The sequence below is a fragment of the Vidua chalybeata genome, chromosome 13 (genome assembly GCF_026979565.1).
Source record: "Vidua chalybeata isolate OUT-0048 chromosome 13, bVidCha1 merged haplotype, whole genome shotgun sequence".
NCBI lineage: Eukaryota > Metazoa > Chordata > Aves > Passeriformes > Viduidae > Vidua > Vidua chalybeata.
The window spans coordinates 723,477-742,741 of record NC_071542.1 but is presented as its reverse complement, the minus strand read 5'-3'; the positions used below and the strand labels follow the sequence as shown (position 1 = coordinate 742,741).

Genomic DNA, 19,265 nt, shown 5'->3' with positions numbered 1-19,265 from the left:
CCTTCTCCTCACTCGGGTTGGAGCCAGCCACAGTGAACAAGGCCATGGGAAAGAAATTACACCACATCCACAAAACCAGACATATTCCCAACCAAGCACAGGGATAGTATTTTACTTTGCTGCTGGGCTCCTGAAGCCCAGCTCTGCTCCGAAATTTCTCAGGGCATCAGTTGTCACGGATGCTTCTGAAAGGAAGAAGCAACCGTTCCCACAAGGCAGCTGAACACACTCACCCAAAATGCATTGGTATGTGCAAACTTAAGCTCTGAACTTTCTTCAGAGAATGTGCTCTACAGCTGGGAGGTGTGGAGGGCACCTGCTTATTTCCATTCAGACTGACAAAGCCACAAAAGAAGTCTGAGTGAAGGGACAGATCTCTGCTGAGGAAAAGAATGACAAGCCTATTTCCATGTTTAAGACTGCAAAGCTACTCAGATGGTTATAGTGAGAGACCTATGCCCTTTGGCACAGTGAAGAACTGAGTTTCAGATCATAACAATCTATAAAAATGCATATTTGAACTAAACTGGTACTGACTCAGCACCAAAATAGCCTGAGGGTTACACCTGCATACTCAAATTAATTTTCAAGTGCCTCTTTTGCTATGCAGGGTATTTTATGTTACAGTTGTAGCATACTTATATAACCTACTCGAAATGTATTTCCCCTTGTTTGGAGTAACAGCTTTTTGGAGAAGTCTCATGAAGTCAATTTGCAAAGAAATTAAAGGCAACAGCCTTCCCCACGTCTTGCTTCCTGAGTACCACACAGAATACCTGCTGAGCTCAGATCAAGGAGGTCTCTGCTGATTACAGAGCACAGGTTAAAATGTACTGAGCTGTTAATAAATGGAGGCTTATATAAAGCCTTTAAAATCTTCAGCAGCAAGCATTCTATATGGCTTATTGGGAAGTGCTCTCCCTGGAGCTTTTACTGACAGTGGAGTAGGTCTGTGTCCAGTGTGACACCCAGGGGAACAGCAGGCACAGAACCAGGGAGGGCAGGCCCCAGTGCTCAGCCCCTTTCTGTCCTGAGGGATGTTAAATACAGTGTCATCATTCCTGATGCCATCCAGGCATCCATGCCAAATGCATCCTCCTGAAGACATCCAGCAACTGTACCTCTATCCCCCTCCTTCCCACACACACCAGAAGTCTACCCCAGCACTTTGCTGCCCTCACTACTCTCTGCTGCAATTCAAGCTTTTTACTTCTTGTCCTAAACATCATGGAGATCAGTAACAGGCTGCTCCCTTCCTCACTGAAGTCTGTTGGAAGCTCCCCTCAAAGTCTCTTTGTCATGTGAAATGCAGTTATTTCAATCAGTACTCCACGGCAGGTTTTCTGAGCCTCCAATCATTCTCACTGCTTTCCTCAGGATTCTCTTCAGTTGACCCAAATCTTTCATAAAGAATTTAGTACAGCAGTCCACCTACAGCCACTTCAAGCCTGAACCAGGCACAAGGATGACTTCTGATGTCCTGTAGGACAACAGTGCTACATAATCTGACATTGGGCTATGTTTGGGCAGATGCTATGAACCGATTAAGATCTTTATTGCAATAAACCTGGAACCACCATTTTATGAAAACAGGAGCAGCGTGTATATACTGTGTACATTATCAAAGACAACATTCTCACATTAGCAAACTACAGAATTCAAATTACTGGGTGACAAGTACACTCTCTGTCCTGGAATCAGCAGTACCAGACATTACCTCTCAGTCAGGAGATGTACAGTTATGTACAAGAGTCACAGCAGCCAACTCTCGTTATCCTGAAATACCTTTCTCAAGGTGCTTTCACCAGGCCATTCTGCTTGTCTGACAGGCCAGGTATTTCATCTGCTTTTTCCTGAGATAAAGCTTCCAGAGTGTGGTCAAACAGTAGCTATGAACCACTTCAAATGATAAACAGTTCTAAACCAGCCCAGATCAGTGATATTAGAAAAGGTCTCTTCCATCCCGTGAAAGCACTTTTACATAGGGTTTAAGGACAACTGGCTGCACTTCTTCAGCTTAAGGTTTCCTGTTTTACAGGCCATGAAATTCCTGTAACCTAAAACTACATGACAAAAATCTGCCCTTTGTACTTACCCTTCCCTTTGGTACTCCTCATCCAAATTTGGCAAAAGCTGGGACCCAGCCACAGACAGATCAAGTGCAGCTAAAGGTAGATCTCGATAAGCAAAATTAACAAGCTGCACAGGAGCAATGCTTTTGGTCTCTTCTTCCACTTGCTGGGAAATGATCTCAACTTCTGAAACACTGCCTTCAATTGTAGGCCTGAAAATTGAATAAACACATGTATACACATAAAGAAATATACATCAGCAAGCAAGTAAAAGGAAGTTAGAGACAAGAACTTCATGGAATCCTAAAGAGCCAACAACTTAAAAGGCCTCTGCAAGGTCATTGAGGAGGTGTTGTCATTAAAGAGGCAGATCAAATCTCTCCAATCTTTAGTAGTTCTCACTCTAATCAACAGAAACCTCACAAAGGAGAACAACATTTCACTCTGCTGAATCTGCTTCAAAAGCGCTAAATATAAATGTCTGTGTTATAAACAAATAGAGAAAAAATGCATGAGCCCAAAAGGAAAATACTTATGCAAAACAGAAAGAAGGCATGTAACTATGCCAACTAAAGATTCGGTGCTCTGTAAGTTAGATTGGTGAGCAATGAACAGCTGGGTTTTTAATTATTATATACAAATCAACTGTTAACTACTAGGTGCAGTTAGACCCCTCTTCCACTGCAGATCTGAATACTGATTAAATAGTTTTGACGGATGGCAGCTTTGTTACATTCACCTAAAAAGGATCATTCTGTTACAAGTTATTTCAAAATAGTTCTGAAAGGGAACAGTGATTCAGAAGAATGATGGCCTCCCCCTCCTCCTGAATCTTAACTAACCTTATGTACAGCTTCTAAATCTGATCAGGTATTCTTTTAGCAGCCTACTAACACTAATGGAAACTCCACGCAGCTAAAAACAGTCTGACAATGTGTGTGTCTCCCACATTTAGAACAAGATACTACTTCTGTAGGAATTTTATCTGTTGCCATTAGTGCATGCACAGGATGACTCGACTGTAGGACACAGCTTGCATGTCAAGGGCTGATCTTTGCAGCACCCAGCAAAGCTGCTTGCCCTGTCCTTTCATTCCAAGGATGTGCAAACACAAACTTCTCCAGCTTTCTTCTAGGGGAGCCTGGTAACTTTGGAAGAAATCTCAGGCTACTGTCAGAGGTTTACAGCAGGTGTAGAGACACTCTTTTTCCACAGGGGTATAGTTAAAAAGTTTTTAGCACCCGTGTTATTTGACTGCAAAAACTGCATTTTATTTTAAAGAAGCTTATTAAAATCTTCCAGCAATTTAAGCAATCTGGTTAGCAGTTCCTTTTTTTTTTTTCCCAAAAATAAGAGGCTGCTTTAGAAGATCACTCAACTGGTATACCTTGTATAAGGACATAGTTTAAGGATGTGGGTGAAGGAAGTAAAATTCTATGTTGAAAGTTTCCACTGGTCTGAGTCTCACCATTAGACAAATATTTTCAGATGGAAGACATTATTCTTGAATTAAAAGGAACTAACTGCCGCCAGAATTACCAAGAAAGTAAAATGCTGTTATATGTAGAGAATTTGGCAGGGAAAGGCTGCAGCTGTGTCATACTGTGGCAGAAAAAGAAGGTAAAAGGAAGTACTATCTGAACATCCTAAAAGCTTTTCTTTTATTCATGTGTAACTAATAATGGAAAGTAATGAGATTCTTTAATTTCCAACAGAACTGTATTCTTCTGTAAACAATATGAAATCAGAAACCCAGAGGTAAAAGCTAATTTTAGCAAGAATTTTCTTTGATTTTCAAATTTAATGCCATCCTGTGGACATGTACCTTTGTAAGTCTAAGCTGGGTCAGTTTTGCATGAAAGAGCATACAATGATCCAATTTCCAGTACTATAAAAGAAACAGGAAATGGGTTGGTGCAACCTTCCCTCCCCCAACAGTACTGAGTTTCTGTATTCTTACACAGACTAGATGACAAAGTCTGATGAGATTGAAAAGAAAACCAAACAGAGTGGTGTGGCAGACAGAGTTGATGGCGGGAAAAAGAAAGATAAACAGATCTGAAAATAACATAACATACTAGTTTTCAGCCACTGCTGTTAGTAATGCACATCCGACATGCTGACAGCATCATTCACATAGTTTCTGCTAAGTCACATACTTTATACAAATACAAAACCTCCAGGATGTCACATCGTTCTTCTCCAGGTAGCAGCCTGTTCCCTTTCATTTAAAGTAATTTGTATCACGTGGTACTTACTGAGGATTGCTCATGTTGGAGGATGCGACCAAATCAGCAGTGGTTCCAGTATCTAACTACTTCCAGTGCTCTGCATTAAAGTTCTAGCCTTGCAAGATTAGGTCTCTGTGAGAAGCAAAACAAGGTTATCTAAAACACAGCTGAAAGAAATCCAAAGGGCTACACTGACTTCTGTTGTCATCTTGCAAATGGGACTAATAGGTTAGTTCCCCTCTATGATTCTTTTTCAAAGTGTTTTCATTCCAGGTTAATTCCTCCATATTATGGAAGCTGTAAAGTTACAGTGCATTTATGTTTGCACACAGGCACATACATAATTCCTTAAGAACACAGGTCTTATTTTAAACCACTAGATTGCTGAGAAAATAACCAAGATCAGAGAGGGGAAGGGAATTTCAGAGAAAGCTCACGGCTTCAGGAGCGTATTGGAAGACAATTTTTTACACTTTCTAGACATACGCATTAACATTGTCAATGAAGTTTGGGAGTTTGTTGTTCATTTTCCAGTTTGAACTGTTCCTGACTCCCTTTGCTATCTTAGGAAGTCTCTTCCAAAAATTAAATAATGTCATCAAACACTAGGGCTGTTAGCAGGATAGTGTTCTGATCAGCAAAACCCAGTAACACATTTGGAAAAGGCAAAATCTCCACTTGTCCTGTACCTGGAGCAAAGCATGGCCACCAGAGCAAAAGAGGACAAGCCTGTGAGAATGAAACCTACTGATACACAGGTTTTGGAAGCAGGAAAAATGAGGAATACCACACAACAAACTAAAGCTCTTATAAATGAAAGATCTTGTGAAGCTATTGTGAAGATTAGATGCTACAAAATTTTTAAAAGCAACATAAAAACAGACTCTTATTTTGAGAAACAGAAATAAACATCGGCAAATTAAATTACTTACAATAACTAGTGATCGTGAAAAATGCTCTTATGCTAAACTTTACCCTAGAGTCACTTACAGGCTGAATTGTTAGTCAGGTATTTACAGTGGAGACATACAAATGTAGCTACATCAAGATCCTTAACAATCACTTCATACAAAAAAGTAAAATTGAACTTACATCTTTTGAAGAGCCATTTCCAAGGCTTTATTTCATGATTTGTACTTTTACAAAAATGCAAAATGTAGCCAATGCATTTTCACATTTTCCAGATAATGTGCCTGGATATGCAAGAAAAGAAGTTCTACACTGTGATCACTCTCCTCAGGTAGGTAAGTCAGCCAAAAGCAATTTAATTTAATATGAAGAGGACAACTTTAAAACAAAAGATTACACATACTTTAGAAAGACACACACCCTCTGTTTATTTACAGTTTTGTAATGCTTCTAAAGACAGAACAAGAAGGAAACGTTTTTCAGATAAAGCTTTGCTAATACAGCAGAAACTTGATTTCATATCCATTCAAGTATCAGCGGGAGTCTATTCCCTGGTCTTTGTATGCCTTAAATTATTTCATCTACTGTACCCCTAAGGCAGCAAAATACTAAAACATTTGCCTAAATTTATGAATATTTCAATCACACAGAGCTTTCTGATGGGAACTGTTGCACATACCAGCACAACAAAACTAAAATATAAGACTCAGACTTGGTTTGCCATGTTAACTCCCTAACATGTCACTTTCAGCTGACATTTTATAACACAAACAACCCCAAACAATTTTGAATGAAATCAGTTGCTCTAAGCACTCAGCATGAGAACGTGGTCAAGGCATGAGGTACTGTGCACCTGTCTTCTGAGAGTGAGAAAACTGAGAATCTATCTAACTGCTCTAACTGCATTTGCAGGCCTGGGGAGTAAAAAGTACATGGGGATGCAGCTGATTTAGGAAATGGGAATAAGACTGATGGAAATTGGCCTTAGAGGACAGACAGGCAAATGCACATGTGGAAGCTTCTTAACCTAGTAAAACCTCACCATTTATTTGGGAGACAGCACAGCGCTGGTAACCCCAATCTCACTTCCAAAGGGGACTTAGAAAAGAAAGCAGTGTCAAAAACTGTACATCTAGATTTTAAGAAATCTTATTTTTTTAGATTAATCCTAAGATTCTAGGGAATGGGCCAGGACACAAACATTAAATATTTGTCCCTCCCTTCTCTCACTTTCCCAAAGCTGGAAGTGCATTTGCAATTAAGCAGAACTGTTTTTTACAGCTCAGCCAGGGCTCTGAACTGGATGTGACCAGTGGCAGCAGCACCAAGCCAGGCCAGCTCCCTCCTGCTGGAGCTGGCAGCTCTGCAGGTAAAGTTTGCTCACCCCAGGCCTGAAGGAGCTGCTGGCAGGAGGGCAGCAGCTCCTCTGCAGGGAGCAGAGTCCAGCTCGCAGCCGCGGGGATCGCTACCATGACACAAGGAGCTCACCGGGCTGAGACGAGCGGCGCCGAGACACCCGAAAGGAGAGACAGGGACTCGGCTCTCCACAGGACCCACTGCAACCCTCCTGAAACAGAAAGTGGCAAAACGTGAGTAATCTCTGGGAAAAATTACTAATGTATTAGCTGATCTAACAAACTGAAGAGACTAGTCAGTAAGCGCAGTAAGAAGACAAAAAAGATGTAATAGGTTGTGTATATGTATGTATCTATCTCCAAAATGGATGACTGTGATTCATGCTTCTTTCCAGGCTTTATGCAAGCAACAGACAGAAGTACCTTAACATATACTGGTATTCTGCAAAAATGTATTTTTTTTACCATCCACTCCACCTCATCTATTTGTTTTTACTTCCTTTAAAAAAATCGCATTTCAGAGCACCATAAACAACTTGAAACTTCCACAAGAAATTTCTGTGCAACTGAGTGGTGTTTAAAGGCAGCAGGGATAAGCAGGGAAATGTTATTCTTTTAAACTTATCTCCTGCTTGCATTCCTATAGGATTTTCCTGTAGGTGAAGTGGAATGACATTGCTCTTCTCCCTGCCAACAAAGACAGGCAACATTTGGGTATTCCATCCATCATCTGAGTGAAAATTTTTCCATACAGGCCTTTCCCCACCTAACACACTCAATGTTCAGTAGACAAAAATGCTTCATCTCTCATAGTCTCATCTGATGGAATTATGAACAGGTCCAGAGTTTTTGGCTTTTTTCCCCTTTTGTCTTTGTAGAATTGAGTAGGCAGCACGCAGCACTTGCTAAGCTGCCACGTGAGCATGGGCAATGCCTGACCCCTGAGAGCTCAGCAATTCTGTTTGTTCTGTGGTGTGTTTTCCAGGTGAGATGGCTGCAGCAGGAGCACAGTTTCCAAAGTTTAACAGAAACAGGTTGGAAGGGAGTTAAGACAGAAAGGAAATAATTGTCCCACTAGTTTCTAGTGCAAGCTTTCAAGCAGTGTAACAACCAGAAACATTCACTGCACTAAATGACTGACATCTTTTATGTACCAAGAAGACAGTGCAATCTGATGGGAGGCACGTAAGTTTGCAACTGATAGTCCAGCTTAAAACGTGTGGGATCACAGCTCAAATCTCAGCCAAGCTGGTTCAGCTCATCACCCCTCTTTAGCACTGAAGCAAGTTGTACCCCAACCACTGAGCTCTTTCTGAGGCAAGATCTTCAAAATGCTTCAAAGTGCTGTCCTTGCCTTGCAAGCCCTTCAGCTTTGCTCCGTTCTCTGCACCCTCACTATGCATGCCAGTGCTCCCAAGGCTCCTGCGAGGTGCCCTTGGGCTGACTGTGCTTTTCCCCCTGTCCTGCACAGGGGCACTGGCAAGCACCTGCTCACAGCTCCTGGCTCTGCAGGTGCTGGGGTCATGCCCTGCACTTGAGCAAAGGTTCCTGCTGCTGGCCTTGCCCAGCACATATCCTGCCCCACTTAATTTGTTAATGTTTACATCAATCTTCCATTGTCAGTCACCACACCTTGGCTGGAGCTTGCCAGTAAGAGATAAAATCCCGCTGAAACAACAAGAAGCACAGAACAGAGTTTGGAAAGTGTATGCTAAAGCATGGTGCATGGTGTGCATACACTAAGCTAAAACAAAAAACAAAGCAAAACTCCAATAGCAAACTTTAAAAAAAGAGACTCTATACTCCACTGGTGCATGAGAACCATGGCTTTTAGCACTGATTTAAGCACAGTCTTACAAAATATGTGTCACAGTGTAGTGGGCCCAACTGGGGGTGGGGAGTAGGAAGATTATTTAATTTAAACCTTTTGCACCAAAGTCCCTACTAACTTGTACCCTATTCAGCTGAGCTGAAGTTAAGTCAACATGATTCAGAGCTGTTTGCTGCACTTGCTCATGTTCTGAGGCGTGTTATCGTGAATCTGTAAGCTCCTGTACAAAATTCAGATGCTAACTTATGTATCCAAGTTTGTGCCCTTACAAGGTAGCTACAATACCAAATTCCAACATGTTCTTGGAATAAGTCCCCCAATAGCAGCTTAAGACAGTTGGACAGGCTCAGAGTTTGCATTCAAAGGAAATGCCACAGGCCCCACTCAAGGAGACACTGCTGTTGCTGCAAGGTGGGGTTTTGTGTTCTCACCAGCTCCATCTCCTTCCTCTGCCCACACCCCATCCATTTAAAAAAAAAAAAAGCAGGATAGCTTCCCTGATACAGGTCATAGTACAGCTCCAAAAATAGCTGTGCCAGCAAAAGTGAGAGTGCAGGGCAAGGCACTGTGTACAGCCAAAGAAACAAAGCACACAGAGCAGAAAGACTTTAGATCAGAAATACTCAAAGATAACGTGCAGAGCCCTGGCCACTGGCAATATCCAACCGGCGCAAACACGCGGCATGAAATCACTGAAGAGACTGAGGCAGGGTGCAGAGGAGGAGGGCTGCTGTGGGGGTTCTTCTCCTTCTGTGTCACACTGCAGCTTTTTACTCTGAATCTAGTCTACATCAAGAAACAGGATTTTGCTTCTTTTGTGCAAACAAGTTACATTCCTATCTCAGTCTATACACTGAAAGCCTTCTACACCTTAAAGTGTAAATGCAAATGATGGCTACTCGTGTGCCAGCTGGGCAACCCTAACGATGCCAGGAGCTGGTCAGAAAAACAGGAAGAAAAGGAACAACCTGAAATAAGAGTAAGAAGAGTAGGGGAAACACCTAAACAGACATTACCCCTGATGCTTTCAAAGCAAAACAGCAAGAGTGATTTATACATTGAGCTCTTGTGAATTAGCCAAGCCAGATTTTTTGGTGATGAGCACCATGGATATCATCCTGAGGATCACCATGAACCTGATGAGATCACTCACTGTGACTACTGCAAGTTGCATTTCTTCAAGAACTGAAATTCCCAGGCCCCCTGAGATCACAACTGTTTTCGTCCTGAGAATTTTAATTAGCTCCAATCGTCTGCATTTAGAAAGTTTAATTGGTCATAAATGCCAAAACTGTTCCCTTCAGGAATCCAGCAACTTGTACTTCTGAAGGGGAAAAACTTACAAATTTGCAGGTGTGGTTCCAGCACTTCCTTGCTTTACTTTGGGTTAAACAAAATTGGTTCTTCTTTTTCCCCCAACAGGAAAAATCAGAGGGTATGATATTAAAAAAAAATTATTTCGATTAAACTGGCCTTCCATAATGCCTTATGTAAGACAAGAATTCGATGAAGTATTAGATTTGTCAAAAAATTATGAATGCAGAGATGCCACACAGAAAACAAAAAGCAAATTAACTTTCTTAATCTTTAACATTCCTAAGCAGTGTCCAAAAGCAAAGAGGCACAAGAGAAGGAGCTTTTTATTTCAAGGAAGAAGGGACATTTGAATTTCGCATCTTTTGCACTGAGGGATTGACAGCAAAGTTTTTAAATACACCACATTAAAAAAAAAGGAAAAACTCCTCCATTGCAGGAAAGGTATTTACATTGGGGGTGGGGATAGGAAGGGAAAAAGTCAGGCATTCACAAATTAGGAAACAGCAGATTTGCACTTACTCATGCAGTCATAATTCTGTCCCCTTGTGGAAGCATCCTGTGTGCCGAAATTAAGCAAAACACTGTTCAAGGAAAAAAAAAAACCAGCATGTAATCCTGTAACTAAAGACCCTCATTATTCCTAAGAAGACTCTCACTTTCTAGAGAGAAGTCTAGATGAGCCAAAAGAGAGAAAAATTATCTTGTGCACAGTTACAACAACCTCTTCACAAATGCAACATGATCATTCCTTGAATCCTGAACATTCCAGTACTGCAAATCTGGAGTACAAAACAAGTAACAGTAGCTGGAACCAAGCCTTTAGAGGAGGATTAATCCAAAACAGACTCTAAGGAGAGCCCAGTCAAACCCACCCTCTTCCAAGGAGCTTGCAGGTGTGCAGCACGTGGCACTTCCAGACCAAAAGAAACAGGAGGAGCTGCTCTGCTTGGGAAGGTTATAAAAAGACTCCACTCATGCTTCTTCCTTGTGCTCTCTCTTCACATGGGAGCTGGGGAGGAGGGCAGGGGTTGTGTAGCAGGTCTCCAGACAGGTTCTGTGACCTGCAACTGCTCCAGCATCAATAGCCTTTCAATACAAGAGCTGCCCACAGCTCCTCTGGGCTCTCATTCAGTCCATGCTACCTGGTACATACTGGCACTGCTGGAATTCATGGTTCTCACACACTCCCAACATTTTCCAGAAAAGGCACAGGTCTGGCAGGTACTGCAGCAACCCACAATGTCGCTAATTCAGAAAATGCCACGGGGCAAAGAAAAGGTATTCTCTGCACTGAGGACCTTCTGCTTGAGGAAGTTTAATACTACGGCAAATACTGAGAGCAACATGGATCTCAAAGATGTGCAAAATCCGTCCATCCACAAAGGCTATGAGAATAGCAAGTTTGCTCTTAGCTCCTCAATAAACAAAAGGCATTCATTCAGCCATATTATTCATTGGATGTCTTTCTCTGGAGTAATTCCAAGCATGCCATTTCCCTTTCCATTTTACAAACCGCTTGTATTTAGCTGTAATAAACTGGTGATCCCCACAATTATCTATAGTTCCTGCATGTGGTAGAAAAAATCCCCACGCCACAGGGTTCTTGAGTCCAGAGAACAAACCAAACAAAACAACCACACAGCTAGAAGGTCCTTTTACAGATTTGTCTGATCCTCCCAGTTTGGGCCTCCTCAGAAAGCAGAGCCCTAAGCAGGCTGTTCCCCAGCAGGACTGGGCACGGGGCTCACAGCACGTCCCTGCACACCTGAGCATCCCCTGCTCCGCTCACAGCTGCAGCTGCAGCTGGGGGACCTCGGCTGGAACGTGAGGACAAAGCTGCACACACAGAGCAGCACCCGAGTCACACAGGGTTCCCAGGCAGAGGACTCCCCCTTACAGCACAGCACAGCACAGCACAGCACAGCACAGGGATGGAAGAGGCACTGCGGGCTCGGGTACATGGCTCTGGCATGACCCTGCTGCTGCTGCTCCTGGGCTCACTCGTGCAAGCTCAGGATTAGTTTGCATTTGAAATGTGCCACTGCACACGCAGATAGGAAGGAGCCTGGCATCAACAGCTCCACTGGACTGAAAACATCTGACTTTTTCTGGTCTAGGAAACTAACTGGACTCAGCCAGCATATAGTCAGATGATTGTTTGGACGAATTTCATAACACAGGCACTCCCCCCACAAACCATGATTTTTTGTGTCACAAATTCTGTTTCTCAAGACAAACAAATAAACAAACAAACCAACCCTCTCAAACAAGCACATATACACCCCCCCCCCCCCCCCATTTGAAACACAAAGTTTGGGTTATATTTCCTTGGCTAAAAACAACTGCATTTCTGACTTTAAACGTTTGGGAATTACACTGACCTAGTCAAGTTGTATTAAACCAAATTATTACTACTGGCAGCAAATTAAGTACCAATTTAGTTTCAAAGTTTGGTTTGCTTTCGTCTGTCAAGAGTCAACTCCTGGATGTTGTTTTTAGTCCTCTTTTTCCCACTCCCTTGAAGTGCAGTGAAAAGCCAAACCAGAAACCTGCAGCCACATCTTTTTGTTTTCAAGCCAAGAAAGATCAGTCCAGATGCTCTTTAGAATAGTGTAGAAAAAATATGTACCTTTTTGAACATGCCAGAAGTAATGTTTTTAGATCTATTTAGATACCTGGCAGGTCATCTCTGACTAGATTTGAGTTTACCACACATGAACCTAATTTTTGCAGCCTATTAATGGCTTTTGAGCTAAGAACAGAAGTCTATTTGAATCCAAAAGCAAATTTTATTCGGACAGAGCTGGAAATTCACTCAGGCTTTTAACAACAGCAGCAGAATAACACAAATCCTTGAGACACCCCGAGTACGAGGCATGGGTCAGCTCAGGGGGGTGACACTGGCAATCTGTCTTAGTCACGTGAAAGTACCAGTGTCTGTCACTACCTGTCAGAAAAACAGGCAAAACTCACCGCATTTCAGTGTTCATCCACCGCATGTGCTGCCCATCCTACTTGGAGCTTAACTCCTACTTGAGTTTCTGATCATAATCTTAGATTAATGTAACTCTGAGATTGTCTTTCAGCCATTAGCCTTCAACCTTAAGACTCTTCCTCAAACTATCAATTTTAATTTTCTTCAGATTCTGGGCCTAACGGATTTTGGAATTAAAGGCCCTTAGAAATTTTAGAAGTATCCTCTAGTTCTCTAGAGAACTTAATGTCAATGAAAATACAAAAGATTCAAAACACTACAATGAGAATGGGAGAAAGTACAGAGAAAAATCTCCTAAGAAATTGTTGGCATCTCTTGAAGCTGAGGATTTCAATGCATCTTGCCAATTACGACTCTGTGAGGCCCATAAATATTATGTTTCTAGCTAGGAAGGAGAGTGAGAAGTAAGTTCTTTAGACCAATTCTGTTTTTCACATAATCAGCAGTACAGAATCAAAAGAAACCTAACTAGACTGGTACTAAATCCAATTACTAGACAAATCAAAACAAGCATCTGGAACCAAAGATTTCATTCTAAGAACCAACTAAATCACAAATATACTTGTGAGAAATATCTGTTTTGTCATTCCTAGAGAGCATTATGGGCAACCTTCCAGACAAAATGCAATAAATTTATATGAATTTATGGCTTTACTGTGTATCTTAAAAGCAAGTATATAACAATTAGCCCATTGATGTGAAATTTCTTGCTCTTCTTTTGGACAGTGTTATGCTTTGTAATTCAGCTTTTGGAAACAAACAGTCCAGCAGGTTTGAATGCATATTTACAAATAGATGCAGCGTTTAATCCTGGTGATGTAAATAGGATGAACTCCACTCTGCAAAACCACGCTAAACTCCTGAATTCACATCTGCCTTGTACTTCAGAGGCAAGTTACCTCACAGAGGTATGGAGACACAACACCTGAACTGCTTTTGGCTGGCAGAATCTTTCCTGATCACCGGGAGCCTAAAAGGCAAGATTTAAAACTACCTTATTACAGCATGCAGAGTACTGACAGCCATTATTTAATGTATGTCTGGTGCATTTAACCAGGTCACCCTGGTTCCCTCAGCAGGTGATGGAATGCACTTACTGCAAATTACAGGCCAGGTTTCTGCCACAAAGTACTGACGGTGAGAGACTGGGTCCAAGCTGTGAGTAAAGCAGCCCAGCCCAGGCAGTCCTGTGAAGCACTTGGAGCCACAGCCCGCCAGTGCAGTTCTGTCAGCTGGGGCAGATCCCCCCTTCAGCAGGGTGCCTTCCCCCTCAGCTCTCACCCAGCTCTGAACACATCACAGGGGACACACACACGGCCAGGGATTCCCCCCTTCAGCAGGGTGCCTTCCCCCTCAGCTCTCACCCAGCTCTGAACACATCACAGGACACACACAGAGCCAGGAATTCCCCCCTTCAGCAGGGTGCCTTCCCCCTCAGCTCTCACCCAGCTCTGAACACATCACAGGACACACACACAGAGCCAGGGATTCCCCCCTTCAGCAGGGTGCCTTCCTCCTCAGCTCTCACCCAGCTCTGAACACATCACAGGACACACACACAGAGCCAGGGATTCCCCCCTTCAGCAGGGTGCCTTCCTCCTCAGCTCTCACCCAGCTCTGAACACATCACAGGACACACACAGAGCCAGGGATTCCCCCCTTCAGCAGGGTGCCTTCCCCCTCAGCTCTCACCCAGCTCTGAACACATCACAGGGGACACACAGAGCCAGGGATTCCCCCCTTCAGCAGGGTGCCTTCCTCCTCAGCTCTCACCCAGCTCTGAACACATCACAGGGGACACACACACGGCCAGCACATGTTTGGAGTATGTCTAGTCTGACCACTGCAAACTGAACAGATAAGGCAACAGTTCTTCACACTGGACCTGGAAAAGGGACAGGAAGCAAGAGCTCTTTTTTACTAGAAGTAATTGATTCCTTAGTTATTTTGTATGGAATACAAAAAGGATCAGTGAAGTATGCAAGAGAAGTACTTCCTGAAAATGTTAAAAAGCATTTGATCTGCACAGGCATGCACAATTCCTTCAGAATGAAGTGATTTGCTTATTCATATAAATACATATTAAAATGCATTCAGCTACTGGCAGTAAAATAAACCATACATGGAAAGTAAAAATGTCCAATTTATCTTTTTCCCCTCTCAAGAATACCTAACATCACCATCCTTGCCCAGCCCTCATCTCTTTTAAACTCTGCAAGAACAGAGAAGACTGATATTCTTGTCACATGAGGAAATGCAGAGTATCACAAGCTACTGAATAAATTTCAAAGAAGATGCAGGAACACCCACCCATGCACTCCCTTTGATTTAGAGGGGAGAACTGTCAGCTTGTGCTCTTCCACTGATAGCGTCAGCATCAAGATAAACTTAAAATCAACTTCTCAGTTGCTAAAGGCTCACAAAGTTCACTCTTCACTAGGAAATTAATCTTATTGTGATTCAAAACTGTGAGCCTAGAACCAGCTTTCCTGTGGCACACTAATTTGGTGCTACTGCTAACATACTAGGAAATCCATGTTGTGAAACAATGAGGATGGTACTCTGGGATCCAGATATAAAACTGACACGTGCTAAAACTACAGCCCCAGAAGAACACAAGCAAGCGAGAGGCACAGAGCAGTAGGAATAGTAATATCTTAAAGGCAGATAAAACATGCACCATGGTTCAAACAGAAGTGTTAATGCTCTGATAATGTTTCAGCTGTTTGGACTTTGGTGCCTGAATGCCACATCAGGTGCCTTCATAAGACTAGACCATGGATGGCTTCCTGGACCCGTTTTTCCTTTATGTAGGAGGAAAAGAATGAAGAAAGGAGAAAAAAAAAAAAAAAAAAAAACAAAAACAAAAACAAAAAAAAAAAAAAAAAAAAACAAAAACAAAACAAAAAAAAAAAAAACCCACCAAACCCAAACAACCAAACAAACAAAAAAAGAGAACTTTCCTGCCTTAGAAAAGTTTTGATAATAAATTTAAAGGAACTGTAGTGATAAGACACAATGATAAGGGAAAGCAAACTGATGAACCTAGCAGCAAATGGATCCCTGCCTGGGAGCTGGTCTTCTTGAAGTATCCCCAAGAATCCCAGAGGTTCTGTTCTGTCCCAGCAAGCTCCTGCTGTCACTGACAACACAGCCAGAAAGTTCAGGGCAGGGACTGGGGACAAGTTCAGAGAGGGACCTGCCCTCAGCTTCTCTGGCAATTCCACAAGTAAACTTTGGACTAACTGTTCTACCCAGTACTTATCAAATCATAGCAAAATGAGAAGAAATAAATAGCATATACAAACCCCTCATGTATTTTCAGTTAAAAGTCATGCATGTTAATTCCTAGGCTTCTCTTTCAATATAGAGCCATAGTAGATCACTTGCAGTTAGATGGAGAAAAGTTACTCTAATGTAAAATGCCTGGCACTAACTTCAAATCAGACCTCAGTGACTTTTGCCAGTGTATTAAATAAGCCTAACAAATATCTATTAAAGGAGAAACAATAATTTTCTGTGAACACTTCTACCACACATGACAGTATCTGCTGGAGAAATGTACAATGGAAGCTTATGCAACAAACTGCTACCCTAGAGCTCGGCACAGGGAATATATAAAACACATGTTTTAAAAAGCTTTGTTTAGTAACTATTTTCTTCAAAACAGAAGATCATAAAGAAAACAGGAGACCCCAACCACACTGCCCCACAAAAAAACCTTTGTCCTCTATCCTTCAGTATTCAGTGGCACCACACAGGCAGAAAAGCTTTGGCCACTCTGTGACCCAGGGCAGCAGTCACCCTGCCACCCTCCTCAGCTCTATTTCAGCTGTGTCTTATTTAGTACTTCAAGTCCCATGACCCACATCCAATAAGGAGGTTCTGTCTAATACACTGAGCAGATAAAAGGATGCTTTTCAAGCAAAGGTTATGCAACAGATCCATACTGCAATGCAAGCCCCAGAACAGTAAACAAATGTCAAGATATAAATAAAACACAGTTTTGCTCTTCAACCTGTAACAAGTACCAGTCACCTGCTTGTAACAGAACAGTGTCTGTTACTGCTGCAAACACAGACTTTTGTTAAGATTTATCAATTCATCTTTATTAAAAATATAAAAAAAACCCAAACAAACTACTTTACCAGTATATTCATTAAACATTTTTAGGATACAGGAAACTCATAAAAACATGTTAAAAACAGACAGATGAGAGCAAAGATGCTACATCTGTATTAGCTTTCTGGATTAAGACCACGAAGAGCTGGCAAAACTGTTCTGAACATTTTCAGAAATATTTTGTCTATCCCCATTGCACTAACCTCTCCAACCCAAACGATATCTGCTAAACAATCTATCAAACTCAGCTGAAGACTCCCCAGCACCTTCCACAGAATTTAAATAAGCTACTGAAAACATACTTCCTAACTAAACATAAAGCCCAAGACCACATAGGAAACATGCTAAAATCCGGATTAGTATTCAAGTTTCTGACCTTTGATCTAGCATCCTGTAGATAAAAATCCTGCCACTTTCCAATAGAAAGAAAAGCCTCAAGTATTGTAAGTGTAGGTTGTTGAGGTTTTTTTTTGATACATATGAAAATATTCCAAAAATAAAATTAATTGGTTTGGAAATCTTATTTGAATCAGAAACCTCAAAATCCAAATCAATACAAATTTTCCAATAAACCAAGAATATCCGTGAGGTATTAGGATGGTATTGGCATCAGGTGAGAGATTTACTGCACTTGTCACCGTAAACACAAGCACTAGAATAATTCTTCTCACTCTCAACATTTTGAAATGCAATGTTGACAATTGACAGGTTATGAACTGTAGAGCTCACAACACTTGAAAAGTGGAGGGTAGAAAGCTTTCAGATGGTCCGAGGCATCTGCTCTCAGTGAGAGCTGACAAAATCCACTGCAAACTCCACTGCAGCCCAAGATGGGAATGACACCAAAAGGACAAGCAGAATCTTATGATTTTTAAATGAACAGAAACGAAACACAGAAATGAACACAAGAAAGCCCATACTTCAATTATTCACATGCTACCTAGACACACATTAGGTGATTTAGAAGGTGGTTTTTCAAGTGATATTAACCCCTGTTCCAAAGCACTTAATCTAATTTGAGGCATTGTTTGCAGTAATAAGATCACTCCGTTTTGAACAAGTGTAGATTATCTACCTTATCAACAGAGGTTGGGTTAATGGACCTACCACACTGATGCTGAATAGAGGACCTTCCAGGAGAAACTGCAGGACAGACAGCATGAGAAACAGGGAATGCTTCAGGATAGGAAAATTTCTGTCTTGAATGGAAGATGAACAAGGTTTTGACAAGATATTCCATTAACAAGTGATTTCAAGAGCCAGTAATATTGGAAACGCTCTTCTACTGAGCACAAAACAGAGAGCTGTCCAAAGGATGTGCGATGAGCTTCAGAGAATAATGCCAAGCAGAAGTAGCATCAGGCAGCATCCAAAAGGCAAAAACACAGGCAGGCCAAACCACAGTTCACCCTCAACCAAGAGCAGAATCCTCTAGGAATGTGATGGGACCAAGGCAACCACTGAGATTAGATCAGTTCAGGCATCCCCATACTTTACAAACACTTCACCACCACGCTGCCCACTGCTGCAGGCAGAGCACACAGCTGGAGGGCAGAACTATTTTCTCCTGCTTTTACCAAGAATGTGCCTCGTTTCAAAATCCCAAGGAATAGCTGTACTCCAGTGTGCTATGTAACTGTAGCATGCATCACATTTCACTCATATAAGGAGTCAACCCATTCATTTTCCATTAAATTAATATGCCTTTGTTCTGGAAAGAAATATATGGTGAGCCATAAAAATGAGACACATTTTTCCATCTCTGCTTTCAGCAGCCATGGCAAAGTGAAAGAAAAGATTGCTTTACTGTGTCCAGGCCAATAGTTTTCCTCTCTGGATTAGCACTCAGGATTACCACAGTTTGTGCTGGGCTTTGGGACTAGTTGCCACTGCCCAGTTTAAAGCTAACTCAGGTACAGCTGTACAAACGGCACTCTGCAATGCAGCATAAAATTAACTATTTAACTTAAACCCAAATCCATTTTCCCTACTTACTGAAAAACAGCAGCTGATGAACTATGGATCTGGCATTGGCTCACATGCAATAAAATTTGCTGCAAGTATCTAAAAATACACTTCCTGGCTGGCAGCCCAAGGAACCAATCAATGAAAGTTCAAGAGGTGCATTTCACAGTCCAGATGTTCTCAAACTCTGCTCCACTGACATCTTACAGAGATGGCTGGTCACGTTATGCTGACTTTTCTCCCCTTTGTTGCACCAGTTTGTGTCCAGAAGATGAAAAGCACATTTGAAAATCTTTAAATATTTCCCCTTAAACATCTCCTTTTCCTACAGTTAGCATAAAAATATCACAGCAAATCAATGAGATGAGAGGCTATCCCAGAGACAAACTGGTGGAAAGTACAAATCAAACTTGAAGCTGTGCACCAGGCCGAACTTAATGAGAGCCCAGGAGGCAGAAAAACTACAGG

At 41.9% G+C, this 19,265-nt stretch overlaps 1 protein-coding gene across 15 annotated transcripts in view; it reads right to left on the bottom strand.

Annotated features, from left to right (window-relative positions):
- TMEM266 (transmembrane protein 266) overlaps window positions 1–19,265 on the bottom strand; it is an 84,774-nt gene that overhangs the window by 53,079 nt on the left and 12,430 nt on the right. For 6 of the 15 annotated variants that reach the window (XM_053954224.1, XM_053954228.1, XM_053954225.1 and 3 more), the window contains 4 exons: window positions 6,701–6,779; window positions 5,396–5,496; window positions 4,331–4,435; window positions 2,096–2,284 (listed from right to left, as the gene is read on the bottom strand). In XM_053954224.1, coding sequence (XP_053810199.1) covers window positions 2,096–2,284; window positions 4,331–4,344 — 203 coding nt within the window. In that variant the 5' untranslated portion in view covers window positions 4,345–4,435; window positions 5,396–5,496; window positions 6,701–6,779. The other 9 variants (XM_053954221.1, XM_053954220.1, XM_053954219.1 and 6 more) reach the window with 6 other exon arrangements.